General features: G+C 45.8%; 1 protein-coding gene across 1 annotated transcript in view; it reads left to right on the top strand.

Annotated features, from left to right (window-relative positions):
- The window catches only part of nbeaa (neurobeachin a), a gene marked incomplete at its 5' end in the record, with an annotated part of 215,820 nt that overhangs the window by 103,486 nt on the left and 85,482 nt on the right, over nucleotides 1–26,852 (top strand). Inside the window, 12 exons of the mRNA XM_064971081.1 lie at nucleotides 910–1,009; nucleotides 6,299–6,407; nucleotides 7,833–7,914; nucleotides 9,250–9,373; nucleotides 11,542–11,734; nucleotides 12,237–12,698; nucleotides 12,921–13,175; nucleotides 14,412–14,825; nucleotides 16,689–16,906; nucleotides 19,648–19,801; nucleotides 20,861–20,884; nucleotides 25,125–25,217. Coding sequence (XP_064827153.1) covers nucleotides 910–1,009; nucleotides 6,299–6,407; nucleotides 7,833–7,914; nucleotides 9,250–9,373; nucleotides 11,542–11,734; nucleotides 12,237–12,698; nucleotides 12,921–13,175; nucleotides 14,412–14,825; nucleotides 16,689–16,906; nucleotides 19,648–19,801; nucleotides 20,861–20,884; nucleotides 25,125–25,217 — 2,228 coding nt within the window. The remainder of the gene's footprint in view (nucleotides 1–909; nucleotides 1,010–6,298; nucleotides 6,408–7,832; nucleotides 7,915–9,249; nucleotides 9,374–11,541; nucleotides 11,735–12,236; nucleotides 12,699–12,920; nucleotides 13,176–14,411; nucleotides 14,826–16,688; nucleotides 16,907–19,647; nucleotides 19,802–20,860; nucleotides 20,885–25,124; nucleotides 25,218–26,852) is intronic.

Here is a 26,852-nt window from a genome sequence, read left to right as displayed (position 1 = left end):
ACATGGGGAAACCTATCAACATGGGGGGGGGAAACCTATCAACATGGGGGAAACCTATCAACATGGGGAAACCTATCAACATGGGGGAAACCTATCAACATGGGGGAAACCTATCAACATGGGGGAAACCTATCAACATGGGGAAACGTATCAACATGGGGAAACGTATCAACATGGGGAAACCTATCAACATGGGGGAAACCTATCAACATGGGGGAAACCTATCAACATGGGGAAACCTATCAACATGGGGGAAACCTATCAACATGGGGGAAACCTATCAACATGGGGGAAACCTATCAACATGGGGAAACCTATCAACATGGGGGAAACCTATCAACATGGGGGAAACCTATCAACATGGGGAAACCTATCAACATGGGGAAACCTATCAACATGGGGAAACCTATCAACATGGGGGAAACGTATCAACATGGGGGAAACCTATCAACATGGGGAAAACCTATCAACATGGGGAAAACCTATCAACATGGGGGAAACCTATCAACATGGGGGAAACCTATCAACATGGGGAAACCTATCAACATGGGGGAAACCTATCAACATGGGGGAAACCTATCAACATGGGAGAAACCTATCAACATGGGGTAAAACTATCAACATGGGGGAAACCTATCAACATGGGGGAAACCTATCAACATGGGGGAAACCTATCAACATGGGGGAAACCTATCAACATGGGGGAAACCTATCAACATGGGGGAAACCTATCAACATGGGGGAAACCTAACAACATGGGGGAAACCTATCAACATGGGGGAAACCTATCAACATGGGGGAAACCTATCAACATGGGGGAAACCTATCAACATGGGGAAACCTATCAACATGGGGGAAACCTATCAACATGGGGGAAACCTATCCTTGCCTGTCTGACTGTGTTTGTGTGTTCCAGGGTGATCTGTAAACTCCTAGCCTCTAACAGTGAGAACATCAGAGTCCAGGCTCTCAAAGTCCTGGGATACTTCCTCAAACACCTCGGACACAAGTGAGTACCTGGATGGATGTGTGTGTGTGTGTGTGTGTGTGTGTGTGTGTGTGTGTGTGTGTGTGTGTGTGTGTGTGTGTGTGTGTGTGTGTGTGTGTTTGTTGCTATTATCTGAGTATAGAACCCCCGCAGACAAACACAGACAATCATATTTCAAACCTTAGGCGCGACACAAAACACAGAAATAAAGATTTATGATGTTTCATGCCTTACCTTACCTTACCTTACCTTCTTCTGTTGGAACTCCAATATGTCCCATAAACATCACAAATGGTCCTCGATGAATTCAATCGATATATATCCAAAATATACATTTATTTGGGGCGTTTGATCCAGAAAAACACTGGTTCCAACTGTAATCTTTGTCCAAACATTTCAAACAACTTTCCTAATACAACTAGGTATTTTTTAACGTAAATAATCGATTCAATTTAAGACGGGATAAACTGTGTTCAATACAGGAGGAAAAGAAAGTGTAGCGAGCTTTCAGGTCACGCGCCTCAAACCAAGAGTACCCTCCTCTATACCCTCGTTCTGAACAGGGCTACTTCTTCATTTCTCAAAGGAAAAACCTCAACCAATTTCTAAAGACTGTTGACATCCAGTGGAAGCGATAGGAACTGCAAGAAGGTCCCTTATAAATCTAGATTCCCGATGAAAACCCATTGAAAAGAGATTGACCAAAAAAAAATCTGAATGGTTTGTCCTCGGGGTTCCGCCTGCCAAATAAGTTATGTTATACTCACAGACATGATTCAAACAGTTTTAGAAGCTTCAGAGGGGTTCTATCCAGATACTATACTACTACTATATCCAATACTAATAATATGCATATCTTAGCTTCTGGGCCTGAGTAGCAGGCAGTTTACTTTGGACACACTTTTCATCCGGACGTGACAATACTGCCCCCTATCCCAAAGAAGTTTTCAAGGTTGAGCACTGACACTTATTGTAGTTTTAATGAAGTTTACACAAGAGTACGAGTTCTATTAAATGCCTATGTATATCTCAATGTTGAGATAGTTACGACTTTGTTATAATGTTTAAATAATACTGTTATAACCTTTATATAAAATATGTGATGTGCAACAATATTGAAGGAACATTTTAATTTGCAGTGTACAATCTTAAAATGAAAAAAGGTGAATGACATTTACTCACGGGTAGCCAAAAAAACCTATGCCCCCAATATGCCATGCCTTTAGATTACCCAAACATGTTTTTTAGGGGGTAGAATGGCTTTAATATTGCAGATATATTGTGGCTTCTATTAATGTATTTGTCTGCAGAATTTCGAATCCCCCATATATATATATATATATTGTAAATATACCAGTCAAAAGTTTTAGAACACCTGTCACGTCTGCTCCCGCTCTTCCCTCCCCCTGGCGCTTGAGGGCGCCAGGCTGCCCTGCATTACGCACTCCTGTCATCTATTACACACACCTTGTCACACCTTGTCACGCACATCAGCGATATTGGGCTCAACTGGGATCACTCACTCACCTGTTTATTACCTGTATGTGTCTGTTCCCTGCTGATAGTTTTTTTTTTCCTGTGTTACTCGTTTGCTGACGCTGGTCCTGTCTCGTTCCATGTCCTTTCATTGTTAAATGTTTGACTCCCCGTACCCCAACTGGCTGGGTCAAAAATAACCCAACATGTGTTCTGTCCACTATTTACCCTGCTCTGTTTTATTTATTTTTTGAGTGTAGCAACAGGTGTAGGAGCTCAGTGTATAGGCCTAGAGAGTGTGTATTTGGGTTGAGTTCATGTGACCCTGGCGGAATAACCGTTGTGACTGAGCATTCTTCCAGTGAGGTATAGCCCTGATCAGGAGCAAAGCATTCTGGGAGGGTTGTGACTGAGCGTTCTTCATGTGAGGTATAGCCCTGATCAGGAGCAAAGCATTTTGGGAAGGTTGTGACTGAGCGTTCTTCATGTGAGGTATAGCCCTGATCAGGAGCAAAGCATTCTGGGAGGGTTGTGACTGAGCGTTCTTCCTGTGTTCTTCCTGTGAGGTTTAGCCCTGATCAGGAGCAAAGCATTCTGGGAGGGTTGTGACTGAGCATTCTTCCTGTGAGTTATAGCCCTGATCAGGAGCAAAGCATTCTGGGAAGGTTGTGACTGAGCATTCTTCCAGTGAGGTATAGCCCTGATCAGGAGCAAAGCATTTTGGGAAGGTTGTGACTGAGCGTTCTTCATGTGAGGTATAGCCCTGATCAAGAGCAAAGCATTCTGGGGGGGTTGTGACTGAGCATTCTTCCAGTGAGGTATAGCCCTGATCAGGAGCAAAGCATTCTGGGAGGGTTGTGACTGAGCGTTCTTCCAGTGAGGTATAGCCCTGATCAGGAGCAAAGCATTCTGGGAGGGTTGTGACTGAGCGTTCTTCCAGTGAGGTATAGCCCTGATCAGGAGCAAAGCATTCTGGTTATTTATTACTTCTGACGACACTTCCTATAGTTGTGACCTGAGACCTGTGTCTGTGTGGTGAGGGGAGGAAGGGATAAAGAAAGAGAGAGACCCTCTTTATGAGAAGCGATTGGAGCAAAGCATTCTGGGAGGCTGTGTGACTGATTATGACGTCACAAATGTCCCATGGAGAGAGGTGTTGGATAGCCCTGATCAGGTAACTCAATCAATCAATCAATGCATTATAAAGCCATTTATTACGAGCGGTTCATTTACAGAAACCCATCCTGGAACACCACACTTCCTAAGGAAACAACGATATCAGACCTGAGACCTGAGGAACTGTGTTGCCTCCAGTCTGAATGAGAGTGTCTCCATTCTGAATGAGAGGAGAGGAGAGTCCAGTCTGAATGAGTGTGTGTGTGAATGAGTGGTGTGTCTGAATGAGAGGAGAGTCTGTGAATGAGAGGACAGGAGAGATCTGTGTCTGTCTGTCTCCAGTCTGTGTCTGTCTCCAGTCTGAATGAGAGGAGAGATCTGTCTCCAGTCTGAATGTGTGTCTGAATGGTTGGGTGGGTGGGGAGAGATCTGTCTCCAGGGAATGAGGAAGGTCTCCAGATGAATTAGAGAAAGAGAGAGAGATCTGTCTCCAGTCTGAATGAGAGAGATCTGTCCCAGTCTGAATAGAGATCTGAGCTGAATGAGAGGAGAGATCTGTCTCCATCTGAATGAGATTGTCTCCAGTCTGAATGAGAGGAGAGATCTGTCTCCAGTCTGAATGAGAGGAGAGATCTGTCTCCAGTCTGAATGAGAGGAGAGATCTGTCTCCAGTCTGAATGAGAGGAGAGATTTTCCTCAGAATGATGAGAACCCTGAATGAGAGGAGAGATCTGTCACTGAATGAGAGGAGAGATCTGTCTCCAGTCTGAGCCCCAGTGCTGGAAAGATATAGGTCACCCTGATTATGACGTCACAAATGTACCATCGGAGAGACAGCGGCCCTCACTGTTGGAGAGCCAGACACCACGGAGAGTCGCTACCATTGAGCAGTAACTCAATCAATCAATCAATGTATTTATAAAGCCATTTATTACGAGGAGAGAGGAGGAGGTCTGTCTCCAGTCTGAATGAGAGTAGAGATCTGTCTCCAGTCTGAATGAGAGGAGAGGTCTGTCTCCAGTCTGAATGAGAAGAAACCCTCCAGTCTGAACACAAAGAGCAAGTGGAAGCACAGGACTGCTGGCTAATGAGGAAACAACGTCTAAACTTATGGATGGCATTCTATTCACTGATGATACAGAACAGAGGAACTGTCTCCAGTCTGAATGAGATGAGAGAAGTCTGGAGAGGAGAGATCTGTCTCCAGTCTGAATGAGAGGAGAGATCTGTCTCCATTCTGAATGAGAGGAGAGATCTGTCTCCAGTCTGAATGAGAGGAGAGATCTGTCTCCAGTCTGAATGAGAGGAGAGATCTGTCTCCATTCTGAATGAGAGGAGAGATCTGTCTCCATTCTGAATGAGAGGAGAGGAGAGGAGAGGAGAGATCTGTCTCCAGTCTGATTGAGAGGAGAGATCTGTCTCCAGTCTGAATGAGAGGAGAGATCTGTCTCCAGTCTGAATGAGAGGAGAGATCTGTCTCCAGTCTGAATGAGAGGAGAGATCTGTCTCCATTCTGAAGGAGAGGAGAGGAGAGATCTGTCTCCAGTCTGAATGAGAGGAGAGGAGAGGAGAGATCTGTCTCCAGTCTGAATGAGAGGAGAGATCTGTCTCCAGTCTGAATGAGAGGAGAGATCTGTCTGAATGAGAGGAGATATCTGTCTCCAGTCTGAATGAGAGGAGAGATCTGTCTCCATTCTGAATGAGAGGAGAGATCTGTCTCCAGTCTGAATGAGAGGAGAGATCTGTCTCCAGTCTGAATGAGAGGAGATATCTGTCTCCAGTCTGAATGAGAGGAGAAATCTGTCTCCATTCTGAATGAGAGGAGAGATCTGTCTCCAGTCTGAATGAGAGGAGAGATCTGTCTCCAGTCTGAATGAGAGGAGATCTGTCTCCAGTCTGTCTCCAGTCTGAATGAGAGGAGAGTCTGAATGAGAGGAGAGATCTGTCTCCAGTCTGAATGAGAGGAGAGATCTGTCTCCAGTCTGAATGAGAGGAGAGGAGAGATCTGTCTCCAGTCTGAATGAGAGGAAAGGAGGAGAGATCTGTCTCCAGTCTGAATGAGAGGAGAGGAGAGATCTGTCTCCAGTCTGAATGAGATGAGAGAAGAGGAGAGGAGAGGTCTGCCTCCAGTCTGAATGAGATCTGTCTCTGCTGGATGTTCACTTACGGTTTTATGGAACGTTCAGTTGTTGTCATGGCAACGTGCTGTCGGCTGGGCCAGTTGGTTGCTGTGGCGATTTGTTGTTGTCATTTATTTCTTCCTCCGTCCCCCGGGCGTCATGGTAACTGACAGCTCCCCTAGCTGCTTCCTGTCTTCCTCCATCCCCCGGGTGTCATGGTAACTGACAGCTCCACTAGCTGCTTCCTGTCTTGGCCACGCGGTGATAAGGCCCCTGACAGAGACAGACCTGGTGTGTGTTTATGTGCGTGGTTGTTCTTGTGATTGTGTTGTGTGTGTGTGTGTGTGTGTGTGTGTGTGTGTGTGTGTGTGTGTGTGTGTGTGTGTGTGTGTGTGTGTGTGAGTGAGTGAGTGAGTGAGTGAGTGAGTGAGTGAGTGAGTGAGTGAGTGACATGAGATTTGATGTAAGACAACATTCTTATAATAATAGTCACAATCATCACTCACAATTAAAAATATTTTGTTCCTGTGTTTGTGTGTGTGTGTGTGTGTGTGTGTTGTGTGTGTGTGTGTGTGTGTGTGTGTGTGTGTTGGTGCAGGAGGAAGGTGGAGATCATGCACACACACAGCCTGTTCACCCTGCTGGGAGAGAGGCTGATGATCCACACCAACACAGTCAGCGTCACCACCTACAACACACTCTATGAGGTAGGTAACACACACACACACAAGAGCCTCCCACTGCCTCACACACACCATCACAGGATAGAGGAGCCACCAACTGGTGGTGGTCTTGATAAAAGGTTCCGGTGACATCATCCCTGTTAGAGGGCGTGGCAATGACACGTAGGAGACAGATGTACATAACACATAGCAACCAGGAAGTAGGAGGGACCTAGTGGAGGCAACCAGGAAGTAGGAGGGAACTAGTGGAGGCAACCAGGAAGTAGGAGGGAACTAGTAGGGGCAACCAGGAAGTAGGAGGGAACTAGTGGAGGCAACCAGGAAGTAGGAGGGATCTAGTGGAGGCAACCAGGGAGTAGAAGGGAACTAGTGGAGGCAACCAGGAAGTAGGAGGGAACTAGTGGAGGCAACCAGGAAGTAGGAGGGAACAAGTGGAGGCAACCAGGAGGGAAATATTGGAGGCAACCAGGAAGTAGGACGGAACTAGTGGAGGCAACCAGGAAGTAGGAGGGAACTAGTGGAGGCAACCAGGAAGTAGGAGAGAACTAGTGGAGGCAACCAGGAGGGAACTAGTGGAGGCAACCAGGAAGTAGGAATGAACTAGTGGAGGCAACCAGGAAGTAGGAGAGAACTAGTGGAGGTGATAATGGTTGAATGGTCAGTTCAGGATGGTGGATTGGTCATGAGAGGTTCAGTCGGTGTTGTGGAGGTCCTCTGATCTGTATCTCTCTGGTCCTCTGTCCATCTAAATAACAAAATGTGTTGGGGGTTTGAGATCCCCCACCTGGTACAGCTTGTGATTTGCTGGCCAGGTCACGTGACACCAGCCAGGGGAGAGAGTTCTGGAATGACCTAGGTAACCCCCTAGCAACAAAGTAGCCAAGGTCAGAGGTATAAAACTGGGGGCTTCTGGGTCCCAGGGCACACACACACACAACAAGGTATGTTTTATTCATCCTTTATTTAACTAGTCAAGTCAGTCAAGAACAAAATATTTTTTTACAATGACGGCCTACATTGACCAAATCCGGACGATGCTGAACCAATTGTGCAACGCCCTATAGGACTCCCGATCTAGGCCGATTGTGATACAGCCTGGAATGGAACTGGGGTCTGTAGTGACGCCTCTACAACACTGAGATGCAGTGCCTTATACCGCTGTGATACAGCCTGGAATCGAACCAGGGTTTCTGTAGTGACGCCTTCAACACTGAGATGCAGTGCCTTATACCGCTGTGATACGGCCTGGAATCGAACCGGGGTCTGTAGTGACGCCTCTAACACTGAGATGCAGTGCCTTATACCGCTGCACCACTCGGGAGGCCTCCATGTGTGTGGTTACAATAACTTCTTATGTTCCTGTTTATAAAGTCTTACTTGTGTAATATATCTGAAAGGGGGTGTGTCTTGTGTTTGATTGACAGCTGCAACTGTCCTATCTCCCTGTAGATTCTGACGGAACAGGTGTGTACCCAGGTAGTCCACAAGCCTCACCCAGAACCTGACTCCACCGTCAAGATACAGAACCCCAGTAAGTGTCTAGTCCACGCCTTTTTCTCTCTGTCACTTGTCTGGCTCTGGCAGTCTTTATTAAGGTTTAAATAGGGATTAGGGTGCCATTTTGGATGCATTGAAAGATGAGATATTATTGGCTGATATTATTAGCTGATATTATTGGCTGATATTATTGGTTGCCCTCTTGGAAATATTGATTGAGTAGTTGTACCTCAGAGTGAAATGAAAACTAACCCCCTACCCCTCTCTCTCTCCCTCAATCTCTCCCTCCCCCTCATCTCTCTCTCTCTCCCTTCATCTACCGCCCCCTCTCTCTCCCTCCCTCTCCCCCCTCTCTCTCTCCCTCCATCTCTCCCCCTCTCTCTCTCTCCCTTCATCTACCCCCCTCTCTCTCCCTCCCCCTCCCACCCTCTCTCTCCCTCCATCTCTCCCTCCTCTCTCTCCATCTCTCCATCCCCCATCCCTCTCTCTCTCTCCTCCATCTCTCCCCCTCTCTCCCTCCATCTCTCCCTCCATCTCTCCATCTCTCCCCCCTCTCTCTCTCTCCCTCCATCTCTCCATCCCCCCTCCCTCTCTCTCTCTCTCTCCATCTCTTCCTCTCCCTCCATCCTCCCTCCCCCTCCTCTCTCTCCCTCGATCTCTCCCTCCCCCTCCTCTCTCTCTCCCTCCATCTAACCCTCACCCTCCTCTCTCTCCCTCCATCTCTCCCCCCTCCCCTTCTCCCTCTCTCTCCCTCCCCCTCCTCTCCTCTCCCTCCATCCCCTCCCCCTCTCTCTCCCTCCATATATCCCTCCCTCCCTCTCCCTCCATCTAAACCTCCCCCTCTCTCACTCTCTCTCCCACCTTCTATCCCTTCCCCCTCCTCTCTCTCTCTCCTTCCATCTATCCCTCCCCCTCCTCTCTCTCTCTCCCTCCCCCCTCCTCTCTCCCTCCCCCCATCTATCCCCCCATCCTTTCTCTCTCTTTCTCTCCCTCCATCTCCCACTTTCCCTCCATCTCTCCTTCCTCCATTCCCCTTTCTCTCCCTCCCCCTCCTCTCTCTCTCCCTCCCCCCTCCTCTCTCTCTCTCCCCTCCATCTATCCCTCCCCCTCCCTCTCCCTCCATCTAAACCTCCCCCTCTCTCACTCTATCTCCCTCCATCTCTCCCTCCTCTCTCTCTCTCCCTCCATCTATCCCTCCCCCTCCTCTCTCTCCATCTCTCCCTCCCCCCTCACTCTCTCTCTCCCTGCATCTATCCCTCCTCTATCTCCCTCCATCTAAACCTCCCCCTCTCTCACTCTCCCCTCCATCTCTCTATCCCTCCCTCCTCTCTCTCTCCCTCCATCCCTCCCTGCCCCCTGCCTCTGTCAGTGATACTGAAGGTGGTAGCGACCTTGTTGAAGAGCTCCAGTCCCAGTACTGAACTGATGGAGGTCAAGACACTGTTCCTGTCTGACATGATCAAACTGTTCAGCAGCAGCCGAGAGAACAGACGGTGAGGACACACACACACACATACATACACCACACATATATATACACACACACACACACACACACACACACACACACACACACACACACACACACACACACACACACACACACACACATACACCACACATATATATATACACACACACACACACACACACACACACACACACACACACACACACACACACACACACACACACACACACACACACACACACACACACACACACACACACACACATACATACACCACACATATATATACACACACACACACACACACACACACACACACACACACACACACACACACACACACACACACACACACACACACACACACACACACACATACATACACACATACATACATACATACATACATACATACATACATACATACATACATACATACATACATACACATACATACATACATACACACATACATACATACACAAACACACACATACAAACACATAAAAACATACATACACACACACATGCACATACATGCACACACATACATACACACACGCACAGGAACTCACACACAGGAAAGAACACACACACACTGAGATATTAACAACATCATCTATCTAGTGTTTTATGAACCCTAACAGTATTATTGATCACAGTATGAATATTATTGATGATATATTGATGATATTATTGATTATATATTGATGATATTATTGATTATATATTGATGATATTATTGATTATATATTGATGATATTATTGATGACATATTGATGATATTATTGATTATATATTGATGATATTATTGATGACATATTGATGATATTATTGATGATATATTGATTATATATTGATGATATTATTGATTATATATTGATGATATATTGATGACATATTGATGATATTATTGATTATATATTGATGATATATTGATGACATATTGATGACATATTGATGACATATTGATGACATATTGATGACATATTGATGATATTATTGATGATATATTGATGACATATTGATGATATATTGATGATATATTGATGATATATTGATGATATTATTGATGACATATTGATGACATATTGATGACATATTGATGACATATTGATGATATTATTGATGATATATTGATGACATATTGATGACATATTGATGATATTATTGATGACATATTGATGATATTATTGATGACATATTGATGACATATTGATGATATTATTGATGACATATTGATGATATTATTGATGACATATTGATGATATTATTGATGACATATTGATGATATTATTGATGACATATTGATGATATTATTGATGACATATTGATGACATATTGATGACATATTGATGATATTATTGATGACATATTGATGATATTATTGATGACATATTGATGGTATTATTGATGACATATTGATGATATATTGATGACATATTGATGATATATTGATGATATATTGATGACATATTGATGGTATATAGATGATATTATTGATGATATATTGATGACATTATTGATGATATATTGATGATATATTGATGATATTATTGATGATATTATTGATGATATATTGATGATATATTGATGACATATTGATTATATATTGATGATATTATTGATGATATATTGATGACATATTGATGGTATTATTGATGGTATATAGATGATATTATTGATGATAAATTGATGATATATTGATGACATATTGATGGTATATAGATGATATTATTGATGATATATTGATGACATTATTGATGATATATTGATGATATTATTGATGATATATTGATGATATTATTGATGATATTATTGATGATATATTGATGACATATTGATGATATATTGATGATATTTTGATGACATATTGATGGTATATAGATGATATTATTGATGATATATTGATGATATTATTGATGATATATTGATGATATATTGATGATATATTGATGATATATTGATGATATTATTGATGATATATTGATGATATTATTGATGATATATTGATGATATATTGATGATATATTGATGATATATAGATGATATTATTGATGATATATTGATGACATTATTGATGATATATTGATGATATATTGATGATATATTGATGATATATTGATGATATATTGATGATATATTGATGATATTTTGATGACATATTGATGATATATTGTCTGTCTCTAGGTGTCTGTTGCAGTGTTCAGTGTGGCAGGACTGGATGTTCAGTCTGGGTTACATCAACCCCAAGAGCCCAGAGGAACAGAAAATGATGGAGATGGTCTATAACATCTTCAGGATCCTGCTCTACCACGCCATCAAGTATGAGTGGGGGGGATGGAGGGTCTGGGTGGATACCTTGTCCATCGCTCACTCCAAGGTAATCATGTTGGGTGGCTGGAGTCAGGGGGCATTGTGGGTATTATTTTGTTAATGTTAGACTATTGCAAGTGTTACACGATGTCAATCAGCCTTGTACCATTTATATAATGAAAACACGTTGATAACAAATGATGGATTAGTTATTGGTTATTGATCTCTGGTGTTATTAGTTATTGATCATGTCTCCCCCTCTAAAAGGTAACGTACGAGGCCCATAAGGAGCACCTGGCTAAGATGTTATTTATTATTAGTTATTGATTATGTCTCCCCCTCTGTAAGGTAACCTACGAGGCCCATAAGGAGTACCTGGCTAAGATGTTATTGATTATTAGTTATTGATTATGTCTCCCCCTCTGTAAGGAAACGTACGTGGACCATAAGGTGTACCTGGCTAAGATGTTATTGATTATTAGTTATTGATCTTCCATAGGTAACGTACGAGGACCATAAGGAGTACCTGGCTAAGATGTTATTGATTATTAGTTATTGATCTTCCATAGGTAACGTACGAGGCCCATAAGGAGTACCTGGCTAAGATGTACGAGGAGTACCAGCGACAGGAGGAGGAGAACATCAAGAAGGGGAAGAAAGGTTCTGTCTCCACCATCTCCGGCCTCTCGGCCACGCCCGCCCCCGTCGTCAACGGCAACCTGGAGATCCGCGAGCTGGACGACCACTCCCAGAGTCAGACCCCCGAGAGTGAGGCCGAGTACGGAGAGGGAGGAGCAGGAGGGGTCTCCAGGAATCTGCTTGCTGAGGGAGGGGTTGGGTTGGGCGTGAAGGTACCCAACAGAGAGGCATTGACCCCTGGGGAGGAAGGTCAGGGGTCAGGCGTTAGGGTCGAAGTTCATGACCTCCTGGTGGATATCAAGGCGGAGAAGGTGGAGGCCACAGAGGTCAAACTAGATGACCTGGATCTGTCTCCAGAAGGGATGGTCGGAGGAGGAGGAGGAGGAGGAGGAGTGATGGAGGGACTGGTTGGAGGAGGAGGAGGAGGAGTGATGGAGGGACTGGTTGGAGGAGGAGTGATGGAGGGACTGGGAGGAGGGATAGGAGGGATAGGAGGAGGGAGGATGGAGGTATTGGGAGGAGGAGGAATAGGAGGAGGGAGGATGGAGGGATTGGGAGGAGGAGGGAGGATGGAGAGATTGGGAGGAGGCGGGATAGGAGGAGGGAGGATGGAGGGATTGGGAGGAGGAGGGATAGGAGGAGGGAGGATAGAGAACGGGCCCCTGGTGGAGGTGGACTCCCTGCTGGACAGCGCCTACAGTGCCGTGGTGCAGAAGCTGAAAGGGAACCACGGTAACCTGACATCTAAAGATGAGACGGTGGTCACGGGGCTGGGCGCCATAGAGGATGATGGGAACATGGGTCCCCTCATCACCCTTGCCGACGAGAAAGACAGTGTCCCTAGCAATAACGGATTCCTCTTCAGCAAGGTAGGGGTTAAAAATGTGTTTTAATAGGAATATTCCCGTCATTTCCTGTGGTAGTAACAACATCATGATGAGGAATAAATACTCTATATTTACACAGTATCAAGGAGCTATCTCACTGTAGGAAGTTGTGATGCCTCTGCTGCACTACCTGGTTTCTTCCTTACTTCCTTCCTCTCTTCCTTCCTCTCTCCCTTCCTCTCTTCCTTCCTCTCTTCCTTCCTCTCTCCCTTCCTCTCTTCTTTCCTTCCTTCCTTCCTTCCTCTCTTCCTTCCTCTTCCTTCCTTCCTCTCTCCCTTCCTCTCTTCTTACCTTCTTTCCTTCCCTCCCTCTCTTCCGCTCTTCCTTCCTCTCTTCCTTCCTTCCTTCCTCGCTTCCTTCCTCTCTTCCTTCCACTCTTCCTTCCTCTCTTCCTTCCTCTCTCCCTTCCTCTCTTCTTTCCTTCCTTCCTTCCACTCTTCCTTCCTCTCTTCCTTCCTCTCTTCCTTCCTTCCTTCCTTCATCTCTTCCTTCTTCCTTCCTTCCTTCCTTTCTTCCTTCCTTCCTTCCGCTCTTTCTTCCTCTCTTCCTTCCTCTCTTCCTTCCTTCCTTCCTCCCTCCCTCTCTTCCGCTCTTCCTTCCTCTCTTCCTTCCTCTCTTCCTTCCTTCCTTCTGTCATTCCTTCCTTCCTTCCGCTCTACCTTCCTTTCTTCCTTCCTCTCTTCCTTCCTCCCTTCCTTCCTCCCTTCCTCTCTTCCTCCCTTCCTTCCTCCCTTCCTCTCTTCCTCCCTTCCTCCCTTCCTCTCTTCCTCCCTTCCTTACTTCCTCCCTTCCTCCCTCCCTCTCTTCCTCCCTTCCTTACTTCCTCCCTTCCTCTTTTCCTCCCTTCCTTCCTCTCTTCCTCCCTTCCTTACTTCCTCCCTTCCTCTTTTCCTCCCTTCCTTCCTCTCTTCCTCCCTTCCTTCCTTCCTCCCTTCCTCTCTTCCTCCCTTCCTTACTTCCTCCCTTCCTCTTTTCCTCCCTTCCTTCCTCTCTTCCTCCCTTCCTTCCTCTTGTCCTCTCGTCCTCTCTGTCTTTCTCATTCACATCAATATACTCTATTGTAACCACTTTGACAGGTCAAGATGTGTTACCTTTTTAAATAAGAAAGCACCATCCATTGAAACAAGGTGTTGTTGTGGTATTTCTGGGAGACGTCATCACCTTCTCTATGTTGGACGACATGTTGAATGGTATCTTTCTCTCTTCTCTCCCCCTGAGGTTGATGAGAAGCTGCTTCCAGCACTGGCCACCACAGACCCTCTGGTTCTGCCCAGCCCGGACCAGCCCAACCCCTTAGGCTCTGTCCCCTCCTCCACCAACGCCAGCGACGACCTGAGTCTCCTCGCCCACATGACCTCCTGCAGGGGCTCAGACCTGAACCAAGCCCAGGGAGGGCTCCCCGAGGTCGGGCCCTTCAAGATCCAGAGCCCCCTGGCTGACATCAGCTCCATTGCCCAGAGAGAGAGCCAGGCAGCTGAGATCCAGGGCTACCCAGGGAGAGAGGGTCCGTCTGGGGCAGATGGAGAGGTGGCAGGGGGTAAGGCTGGAGGTGACACGGTGAGCACCACGTCCGATACAGAAAGGTCTGATGATGGGAAGGAGATGAAGATCCAGACCACGGCCACTACTCAGGTATATCGTCCTGGTGTGTCAAATATCTTACCTCAAGTGTCTTAGGTCCGTTGAGGTAACTCTATAGTTAACGCCGGGTACTGTTTTCAGCTAAACAAGTCCATGGCTGGCTAACTACAATAGCTAAATGTATCCCTAACATTTTTGATCCCTTCAAACGTTAAAATCGAACCTAGCTGTAGTTGTTAGCTTAGCCGTGGTTATTAGCTCTGACATGGTTTTTAATTTAGCTCTTAGCTTAGCCGTGGTTATTAGCTCTGACATGGTTTTTAATTTAGCTCTTAGCTTAGCCGTGGTTATTAGCTCTGAAATGGTTTTTAAATGAGATGTTAGCTTAGCCGTGGTTATTAGCTCTGACATGGTTTTTAACTTAGATGTTAGCTTAGCCGTGGTTATTAGCTCTTACATGGTTTTTAACTTAGATGATAGCTTAGCCATGGTTATTATCTCTGAAATGGTTCCTAACTTAGCTGTTAGCTTAGCCGTGGTTATTAGCCCTGACATGGTTTTTAACTTAGATGTTAGCTTAGCCGTGGTTATTAGCCCTGACATGGTTTTTAACTTAGATGTTAGCTTAGCTTCTGTTTTATTGTCAATAATAAGGTTCTTTCAACTGTTGGTTTTAGCTCAGGTATTGTTTCCCTCTCCCCAGTTGTATTGTTAGAGATGGAGACCTAGATATACTACTTCCCGGAACCGAACCCCCAACTTACCTAGACCTGTCTCTCTACGCCCCCGGAACCGAACCCCCAACTTACCGAGACCTGTCTCTCTACTTCCCCGGAACCGAACCCCCAACTTACCTAGACCTGTCTCTCTACTTCCCCGGAACCGAACCCCCAACTTACCTAGACCTGTCTCTCTACTTCCCCGGAACCGAACCCCCAACTTACCGAGACCTGTCTCTCTACTTCCCCGGAACCGAACCCCCAACTTACCTAGACCTGTCTCTCTACTTCCCCGGAACCGAACCCCCAACTTACCTAGACCTGTCTCTCTACTTCCCGGAACCGAACCCCCAACTTACCTGTCTCTCTACTTCCCGGAACCCCCAGACCTGTCTTCCCCGGAACCGAACTACCTAGACCTGTCTCTCTAATTCCCCGGAACCGAACCCCCAACTTACCTAGACCTGTCTCTCTACTTCCCCGGAACGAACCCCCAACTTACCTAGACCTGTCTCTCTACTTCCCCCAGGAACCGAACCCCCAACTTACCTAGACCTGTCTCTCTACTTCCCGGAGAACCCCCAACCCCCTGTCTCTCTACTTCCCCGGACTTACCTAGACCTGTCTCTCTACTCCCCCGGAACCGAACCCCCAAATTACCTAGACCTGTCTCTCACTTCCCCGGAACCGAACCCCCAACTTCTCCTACTCCCCGGAACCGAACCCCCAACTTACCAAGACCTGTCTCTCTACTTCCCCGGAACCGAACCCCCAACTTACCTAGACCTGTCTCTCTACTCCCCCGGAACCGAACCCCCAACTTACCGAGACCTGTCTCTCTACTTCCCCCGAGAACCGAACCCCCCAACTTACCGAGACCTGTCTCTCTACCTTACCTTGACCTGTCTCTCTACTTCCCCAGAACCGAACCCCCAACTTACCTAGACCTGTCTCTCTACTTCCCCGGAACCGAACCCCCAATTTACCTTGACCTGTCTCTCTACTTCCCCAGAACCGAACCCCCAACTTACCTAGACCTGTCTCTCTACTTCCCCGGAACCGAACCCCCAATTTACCGAGACCTGTCTCTCTACTCCCCGGAACCGAACCCCCAACTTACCGAGACCTGTCTCTCTACTCCCCCGGAACCGAACCCCCAACTTACAGAGACCTGTCTCTCTACTCCCCTCTACAGGCTCTCCACGGTCGTGCAGCGGCCCAGTTGGAACGTGACCTGCGTGTGGACCTGGGCTTCAGAGGTATGCCCATGACAGAGGAGCAGCGACGCCAGTTCAGCCCCGGGCCTCGCACCACCATGTTCCGTATCCCAGAGTTCAAGTGGTCCCCCATGCACCAGCGCCTCCTCACTGACCTGCTGTTCGCCCTGGAGACAGACGTACACGTCTGGAGGAGGTGTGTGTGTGTGTGTGTGTGTGTGTGTTCACTCTGGAGGTCAGAGACAGTCACCCTAGACACTGTGCACTATTTTAGACCAGAGCCACTCAGGGCTGGAGATAGATGGTCCTGCGATGGCCTGGGGTACAGTGTTTCACTTTTATGTAGGTCAAATCAACTACAGATCAAGACAAATATTCCAGAGTATATTCCACACCCAGAGAATATTCCACACCCAGGGGATATTCCACACCCAGGGGATATTCCACACCCAGGGGATATTCCACACCTGGGGGATATTCCACACCCAGAGGATATTCCACACCCAGGGGATATTCCACACCCAGGGGATATTCCACACCCAGGGGATATTCCACACCTGGGGGATATTCCACACCTGGGGATATTCCACACCTGGGGATATTCCACACCTGGGGGATATTCCACACCCAGAGAATATTCCACACCTGGGGATATTCCACACCCAGGGGATATTCCACACCTGGGGATATTCCACACCTGGGGGATATTCCACACCTGGGGGATATTCCACACCCACTCTCAGGGGTAGATAATGAAGCTCAATGAAAGGTGTTTGAGTTATTCTGTGCAGCGAATGAGAGGCCAGTATGACAACCGTCTGTGCCCCAGGCTCAGTCCGGTATGACTCAGGCCTCCTTGGGTTATTCCTCCTTGGGTTATTCCTCCTTGGGTTATTCCTCCTTGGGTTATTCCTCCTTGGGTTATTCCTCCTTGGGTTATTCCTCCTTGGGTTATTCCTCCTTGGGTTATTCCTCCTTGGGTTATTCCTCCTTGGGTTATTCCTCCTTGGGTTATTCCTCCTTGGGTTATTCCTCATTGGGTTATTCCTCCTTGGGTTATTCCTCCTTGGGTTATTCCTCCTTGGGTTATTCCTCCTTGGGTTATTCCTCCTTGGGTTATTCCTCAATGGGTTATTCCTCCTTGGGTTATTCCTCCTTGGGTTATTCCTCAATGGGTTATTCCTCCTTGGGTTATTCCTCCTTGGGTTATTCCTCCTTGGGTTATTCCTCCTTGGGTTATTCCTCATTGGGTTATTCCTCCTTGGGTTATTCCTCAATGGGTTATTCCTCCTTGGGTTATTCCTTGGTTTTGAGTGTGAGCATCTTTTGAACTGAGTTTACAGACAAAGAGATTGAAATAAACGGGAGACATCTCGTTTCCCTCTCGTGAACAAAACTTTATTATTAACTCTTCACTCTCTCCTCTTTCCCTGTTCTCACTCCCCTCTCTTCCTCCTCTCCTCTCCTCTCTTCCTTGCCCTCCTCTCCTCTCATCTTCCTCTCCTGTGTTCTCTTCTCCCCCCTCCTCTTCTCCCTTCTCTTCTCTTCTTCTTTCTTCTCCTCTCCTCTCTCTTCTCTTCTCTTCTTCTTTCTTCTCCTCTCCTCTTCTCTTATCTTCTCCTCTCTTCTCCTCTCTTCTCTTCTCTCCTCCCTTCTCTTCTCCTCTCCTCTCTTCTCTCCTCTCCTCCCTTCTCTTATCTCTTCTTCTTTCATCTCCTCTTCTCCTCTCCTCTCTTCTCTTCTCTCCTCCCTTCTCTTCTCCTCTCTTCTCTTCTCCACTCCTCTCTTCTCTTCTCTCCTCCCTTCACTCCTCTTCTCTTCTTCTTTCTTCTCCTCTCCTCTCTTCTCCTCTCCTCTTCTCTTATCTTCTCCTCTTCTCTCTCTCTTCTCCTCTTCTCTTCTCCTCCTTCTCTTCTTCTCTTCTCCTCTCTCTTCTCTTCTCTCTCTCTTCTCTTCTCCTTCTCTTATCTCTTCTTCTTTCATCTCCCTCTCTTCTCCTCTCCTCCCTTCTCTTCTCTTCTCTCCTCCTCTTCTCTTCTCCTCTCTTCTCTTCTCTTCTCTTCTCTTCTCTCTCTTCTCCTCTCTCTCTCTCCTCTCTCCTCTCTCTCTCTTCTCCTCTCTTCTCTTCCTCCTTCTCTCTTCTCCTCTTTCTCTTCTCCTCTCCTCTCTTCTCTTCTCCTCTCTTCTCTTCTTCTTCTCTCCTTCTCTTCTCTTCTCTCTCTTCTCTTCTCTTCTTTCTCTTCCCTTCTCCTCTCCTCTCTTCTCTTCTCCTCTCCCTCTCTTCTCTTCTCTCCTCCCTTCTCTTCTCTTCTTTCTTCTTCTTTCTTCTCCTCTCCTCTCTTCTCTTCTCCTCTCTCCCTCTCTTCTCTCCTCTCTCCTCCCTTCTCTTCTCTTCTTCTTTCTTCTCCTCTCCTCTCCTCTCCTCTCCTCTCTTCTCTTCTCTCCTCCCTTCTCTTCTCTTCTTCTTTCTTCTCTTCTCTTCTATCCTCTTCTCCTCTCTTCTCTTCTCTTCTCTCCTCCCTTCTCTCCTCCTATCCTCTCTTCTCTTCTCTCCTCCCTTCTCTTCTCTTCTTCTTTCTTCTCCTCTCCTCTCATCTCCTCTCTATTCTCCTCTCCCTCGCTCTTCTCCCTCTCTTCTCCTCTCCTTTCTCTTCTCCTCTCCTCTCTTCTCTTCTCCTCTCTTCTCATCTCTTGTCTTCTCCCCTCTCCTCTCCCCTCCCTCCTCCCTCTCCTTTCCTCCCTCTCCTTTCCTCTCCTCTCTTCTCCCTCTCCTCTCCTCTTCTCACCTCTCCTCTCCTCTTCTCACCTCTCCTCTCCTTATCTTCTCTTCTTCAATCCTCTCCTCTCTCTTCTCTTCTCTTCTCCCCCTCTCCTCTCCCTCTCCTTTCTCTTCTCCTCTCCTCTCCTCTCCTCTCCTCTCCTCCCTCTCCTCTCCAGCCATTCAACCAAGTCAGTAATGGACTTTGTGAACAGCAATGAGAACATCATCTTTGTCCACAACACTATACACCTCATCTCTCAGATGGTGGACAACATCATCATCGCCTGTGGAGGGATCCTCCCTCTGCTCTCTGCAGCCACCTCCCCCTCTGTAAGTATGGCTCACCGCTGCCCCACCTTGGTGGGAGGGGGAACTGCAGGATAACACGTGTTATTCAGGCCTGGTGATTACTGTGTGCTGGTGGTGTACAGCCCACCTGCTTGGTGCTACTTGGCCAGGCTAGAAAGGACGGAATTACAGTTTATTTTTGAAAATGGTGTTACTTTTGTTGTCCTATATAGCATGGCAATCTAGTGCTTAGTGTACCATGGTTACATCGAGTCGTTACTGTGTGCACCAGGGTTGGGGTCAATTCCATTTCAATTCCAGTCAATTCAGGAGATACACTGACATTCTCTTCGATGCTTTGAATGAGGAACATTTGGAATTGGAATTAGGTTTATTTTCTGAATTGACTGGAATGGAAATGGAATTGATCCCAACCCTGGTTTGCACCTTGTTTTTACACATTGGGTGAAATTAATCTTCAATTTAACACCTGCTAGTGCAACTTTTTCTCTGGTTCTCTTTTTGTTAATTCTATAATTTAAAATAAACAATACTACTTTGGTTTTTATTTCTTAACTTTGAAGAATTTTGACTGAAACCTTCTAACCCTCAAAATAAAAATATGAACTTGATTTGATAAGTTCAGGCCGTTGATTTAAACATCCTTTTCCTTTTCTCTCTCTCTCTCTGTCTCTGTCTCTGTCTCTCTGTGTCTCTCTCTGTCTCTCTGTCTCTCTCTCTCTGTCTCTCTGTCTCTCTCTCTGTCTCTCTGTGTGTTCTCTCTCTCTCTCTCTCTGTCTCTGTCTCTGTCTCTCTCTCTCTCTGTCTCTCTGTCTCTCTCTCTCTCTGTCTCTCTGTCTCTCTCTGTGTCTCTCTCTCTGTCTCTCTCTCGGTCTCTCTCTCTGTCTCTCTGTGTGTTCTCTCTGTGTGTTCTCTCCCTCTCTCTCTCTGTCTCTCTCTCTCTCTCTGTCTCTCTCCCTCTCTCTCTCTCTGTCTCTCTGTCTCTCTCTGTCTCTCTCTCTGTCTCTCTGTGTGTTCTCTCTATTCTGTCCTTCCTCTCGTCTTCCCGTCTGTTTTTCTACGGGGGTTTTGCACGTGCAGAGTTCTAAGGTTAGTACGAACACTGTAAGTTCTAGTGTCTTTCTCTCTTCACGATTTTCACTAACGTTCTCTGTTGTTTGCTGTAGCTGTCATTGGGACTAACATTTGCTTTGTAGATATTATTAATATTCAAGCTCTTCTGTTCTTGGACTGTTTCTGCTTGTGTGTGTGTGAATGTATGGGGATCTCTGTTCAGGTATATCATGGTCAAACTGTTACCTCAGTGAAGGTTCAGTTATATCATGGTCAAACTGTTACCTCAGTGAAGGTTCAGGTATATCATGGTCAAACTGTTTCCTCAGTGAAGGTTCAGGTATATCATGGTCAAACTGTTACCTCAGTGAAGATTCAGTTATATCATGGTCAAACTGTTACCTCAGTGAAGGTTCAGTTATATCATGGTCAAACTGTTACCTCAGTGAAGGTTCAGGTATATCATGGTCAAACTGTTACCTCAGTGAAGGTTCAGGTATATCATGGTCAAACTGTTACCTCAGTGAAGGTTCAGGTATATCATGGTCAAACTGTTACCTCAGTGAAGGTTCAGGTATATCATGGTCAAACTGTTACCTCAGTGAAGGTTCAGTTATATCATGGTCAAACTGTTACCTCAGTGAAGGTTCAGGTATATCATGGTCAAACTGTTACCTCCGTGAAGGTTCAGGTATATCATGGTCAAACTGTTACCTCCGTGAAGGTTCAGGTATATCATGGTCAAACTGTTACCTCAGTGAAGGTTCAGGTATATCATGGTCAAACTGTTACCTCAGTGAAGGTTCAGGTATATCATGGTCAAACTGTTACCTCAGTGAAGGTTCAGGTATATCATGGTCAAACTGTTACCTCAGTGAAGGTCCAGTTATATCATGGTCAAACTGTTACCTCAGTGAAGGTTCAGTTATATCATGGTCAAACTGTTACCTCAGTGAAGGTTCAGTTATATCATGGACAAACTGTTACCTCGGTGAAGGTTCAGGTATATCATGGTCAAACTGTTACCTCAGTGAAGGTTCAGGTATATCATGGTCAAACTGTTACCTCAGTGAAGGTCCAGTTATATCATGGTCAAACTGTTACCTCAGTGAAGGTTCAGTTATATCATGGTCAAACTGTTACCTCAGTGAAGGTTCAGGTATATCATGGTCAAACTGTTACCTCAGTGAAGGTTCAGTTATATCATGGTCAAACTGTTACCTCAGTGAAGGTTCAGTTATATCATGGTCAAACTGTTACCTCAGTGAAGGTTCAGGCATATCATGGTCAAACTGTTACCTCAGTGAAGGTTCAGGTATATCATGGTCAAACTGTTACCTCAGTGAAGGTTCAGGTATATCATGGTCAAACTGTTACCTCAGTGAAGGTTCAGGTATATCATGGTCAAACTGTTACCTCAGTGAAGGATATTTTTCAGGAATGTCATAATATGATGTCTGGGACAAGACAGGTAGTATATACACTGAGTGGACAAAACATTAAGGTCACCTTCCTAATATTGAGTTGCACCTCGTTTCATGGTCAAACTGTTACTCTCCAAGGTGTTGAAAGTTCAGGGATGCATGGTCAAACTGTTACTCTACAAGGTGAAGGTTCACAGGGATGCATGGTCAAATGTTGACTCTACAAGTGAAGGTTCCAGGGATGCATGGCCAAACTGACTCTACAAGGTGTTGAAGGATATTCTTCAGGAATGTGGCCCATTGACTCTACAAGGTGTTGGGACAAGACAGGGATGCTGGCCCTGAGTGGACTCTACAAGGTGTTGACACCTTCCTACAGGGATGCTGGCCCACGTTGACCTCAAGGTGTTGAAAGCGTTCCACAGGGATGCTGGCCCAGCCTCTACAAGGTGTTGATCGGGGATGCTGGCCCACGTTGACTCTACAAGGTGTTGAAAGCGTTCCACAGGGATGCTGGCCCATGTTGACTCTACAAGGTGTTGAAAGCGTTCCACAGGGATGCTGGCCCATGTTGACTCTACAAGGTGTTGAAAGCGTTCCACAGGGATGCTGGCCCACGTTGACTCTACAAGGTGTTGAAAGCGTTCCACAGGGATGCTGGCCCACGTTGACTCTACAAGGTGTTGAAAGCGTTCCACAGGGATGCTGGCCCACGTTGACTCTACAAGGTGTTGAAAGCGTTCCACAGGGTTGCTGGCCCATGTTGACTTCAATGCTTCTCACAGTTGTGTCAAGTTGGCTGGATGTCCTTTGGGTGGTGGGCCGTTCTTGATACACACAGGAAACTGTTGAGTGTGGAAAAACCCAGCAGCTTTGCCGTTCTTGACACAAAACGGTGCGCCTGGCACCTACTACCATACTCCATTCAAAGGCACTTTAATATTTTGTCTCCCATTCACCCTCTGAATGGCACACATACACAATCTCAATTGTCAAGGCTTAAAATCCTTCTTTAACCTGATTGATTGAAGTGGATTCAACAAGTGACATCAATAAGGGATCATCGCTTCCCCCTCAATTCACCTGGCCAGTCTATGTCCTGGAAAGGGCAGGTGTCCTTAATGTTTTATTCACTCAGGGTATATTTGTATTCATTATGTCGCCACCTTGTGGATGAACATGGTATGGCCTTTGGGTGGTGACATTAAGATGAAGACATGGGAGAGAGAGGAGAACAAAATGACACTGACAGGGAAACCAAGATTTTGATAGATGAGAGAGAACTTACTCCATGAGTAGGAATAACCTTTGACGGTAAAGAGAGAGAAACCGAGAATGTCAGCAATGAAGAATTGGAGGATGGAGAAAGATCGAGATATCATATTTTTCTCCAAACCTCAGTAGGATTGAGATAGAAATAGATGTATATACTTAGCTAGAGAGATCTCACCTCTGCTTCAAACCTGAAGGAGATAGATAATGAGAGAGAGAGATACATAGATGTGTAGGTACATAGAGAGATAGAGTGATAGAGACATAGGTACATAGATAGAGAGATAGGTACATAGATAGAGAGATAGGTACATAGATAGTGATAGAGAGATAGGTACATAGATAGTGATAGAGAGATAGGTACATAGATAGAGAGATAGGTACATAGATAGTGATAGAGAGATAGGTACATAGATAGTGATAGAGATAGGTACATAGATAGTGATAGAGAGATAGGTACATAGATAGTGATAGAGAGATAGGTACATAGATAGTGATAGTTTTATAGGTACATAGATAGTGATAGAGAGATATACATAGATAGTGATCAGAGATAGGTACATAGATAGTGATAGAGAGATAGGTACATAGATAGTGATAGAGAGATAGGTACATAGATAGAGAGATAGGTACATAGATAGTGATAGAGAGATAGGTACATAGATAGTGATAGAGAGATAGGTACATAGATAGTGATAGAGAGATAGGTACATAGATAGTGATAGAGAGATAGGTACATAGATAGAGAGATAGGTACATAGATAGAGAGATAGGTACATAGATAGTGATAGAGAGATAGGTACATAGATAGTGATAGAGAGATAGGTACATAGATAGTGATAGAGAGATAGGTACATAGATAGTGATAGAGAGATAGGTACATAGATAGTGATAGAGAGATAGGTACATCGATAGAGAGATAGGTACATAGATAGTGATAGAGAGATAGGTACATAGATAGTGATAGAGAGATAGGTACATAGATAGTGATAGAGAGATAGGTACATAGATAGTGATAGAGAGATAGGTACATAGATAGTGATAGAGAGATAGGTACATATATAGTGATAGAGAGATAGGTACATATATATAGAGAGAGATAGGTGCATAGATAGTGATAGAGAGATAGGTACATAGATAGTGATAGAGAGATAGGTACATATATATAGAGAGAGATAGGTGCATAGATAGTGATAGAGAGATAGGTACATAGAGTGATAGAGAGATAGGTACATAGATAGTGATAGAGAGATAGGTACATATATATAGAGAGAGATAGGTGCATAGATAGAGAGATAGAGAGATAGGTACATAGAGTGATAGAGAGATATAGTGATAAATACATAGAGAGATAGAGACAGAGTGATAGAGAGATAGGTGCATAGATATAGAGATAGAGAGATAGGTACATAGAGATAGAGAGATAGGTACATAGATATAGAAATAGAGAGATAGGTACATAGATAGAGAGATAGGTACATAGATAGATACATAGATATGGAGATAGAGAGATAGGTATGGAGATAGAGAGATAGGTACATAGAGAGAAAGGTACATAGAGTGATAGTGTTCTCCCCTCTGTATGGAACCTAAAGAAGGCGGGAGGAGAAGGAGGAGCCGACTCCCACAAAGGGTCAAAGGGCGAGGAGGTGACCCCTGTTCCGGGGGGCGAAGGGACAGGGGGAGAGGTGCGTAGCGTAGCGTACCAACCCAAACCCGAGATAAGATATGAGCACCAACCCAAACCACCAAACCAAAGCACGTGGGCTCACTGAGCACAGAGAATGTTTGTTAGTCCTAAATGTGTGTGTAACATTCACAAGCCAAAGCTAAGAAGAGCTTTGAAGCCTGGCACGCATGGCTAGTGTGTGTGTGTGTGTGTGTGTGTGTGTGTGTGTGTGTGTGTGTGTGTGTGTGTGTGTGTGTGTGTGTGTGTCTGTGTGTCTGTGTGTCTGTGTGTCTGTGTCTGTGTCTGTGTGTATCTGTGTATGTGTGTGTGTGTGTGTTTACCCTTTCACTCCCCCTCTCACTCCTTCCCCTTCCCTCCTCCCAAAGCCGAATATAAAGTCCCCCGAGTTTAACCAACCTCGTTTTCCTGATTTACAATTTCAATGGCTGCCATGTTGACACAGCATCCCAAGACAATAAGAGCTGGAGTGCTGATCTAGGATCAGGTGACCCCTGTCTATGTCATGTTATTCATGATGATCTAAGAGGCCAAACTGATCCTAGAAACCCCAGTTCTTGGATGCTTTATAAATAACAGGTTGAGGAACACTTGGTGTCAACATTAGCTGATTCTATGTCCCTCCCTCATCCTGGCTGTTACTGCTGCTGTTCCTCTCCATGTCCCCAAATGTAAAGGCACTGTCTTACTACTGGTACCCCAAACTGACCTGTTCTCTAACCCCTACTGGTACCCCAAACTGACCTGTTCTCTACCTCTCTACTGGTACCCCAAACTGACCTGTTCTCTAACCCCTACTGGTACCCCAAACTGACCTGTCTCTACCTCTCTTCTGGTACGCCAAACTGACCTGTCTCTACCTCCCTACTGGTACCCCAAACTGACCTGTTCTCTAACCCCTACTGGTACCCCAAACTGACCTGTCTCTACCTCTCTTCTGGTACGCCAAACTGACCTGTCTCTACCTCCCTACTGGTACCCTGAACTGACCTGTTCTCTAACCCCTACTGGTACCCCAAACTGACCTGTCTCTACCTCTCTACTGGTACCCCAAACTGACCTGTTCTCTCCCTCTCTACTGGTACCCCAAACTGACCTGTCTCTACCTCTCTACTGGTACCCCAAACTGACCTGTCTCTACCTCTCTTCTGGTACCCCAAACTGACCTGTCTCAACCTCTCTACTGGTACCCCAAACTGACCTGACTGTACCTCCCTACTGGTACCCCAATCTGACCTGTTATCTCCCTCTCTACTGGTACCCCAAACTGACTTGTCTCTAACCCCTACTGGTACCCCAAACTGACCTGTCTCTACCTCTCTTCTGGTACCCCAAACTGACCTGTCTCAACCTCTCTACTGGTACCCCAAACTGACCTGTTCTCTACTTCCCTACTGGTACCCCAATCTGACCTGTTCTCTAACCCCTACTGGTACCCCAAACTGACCTGTTCTCTAACCCCTACTGGTACCCCAAACTGACCTGTTCTCTACTTCCCTAATGGTACCCCAATCTGACCTGTTCTCTACCTCCCTACTGGTACCCCAAACTGACCTGTCTCTACCTCTCTACTCTTACCCCAAAGCGACCTGTTCTCTAACCCCTACTGATACCCCAAACTGACCTGTTCTCTACT

This window comes from Oncorhynchus masou, chromosome 8, assembly GCF_036934945.1.
Source record: "Oncorhynchus masou masou isolate Uvic2021 chromosome 8, UVic_Omas_1.1, whole genome shotgun sequence".
In the NCBI taxonomy this organism is placed as follows: domain Eukaryota; kingdom Metazoa; phylum Chordata; class Actinopteri; order Salmoniformes; family Salmonidae; genus Oncorhynchus; species Oncorhynchus masou.
This window is presented reverse-complemented; position numbering and strand designations above follow the sequence as displayed.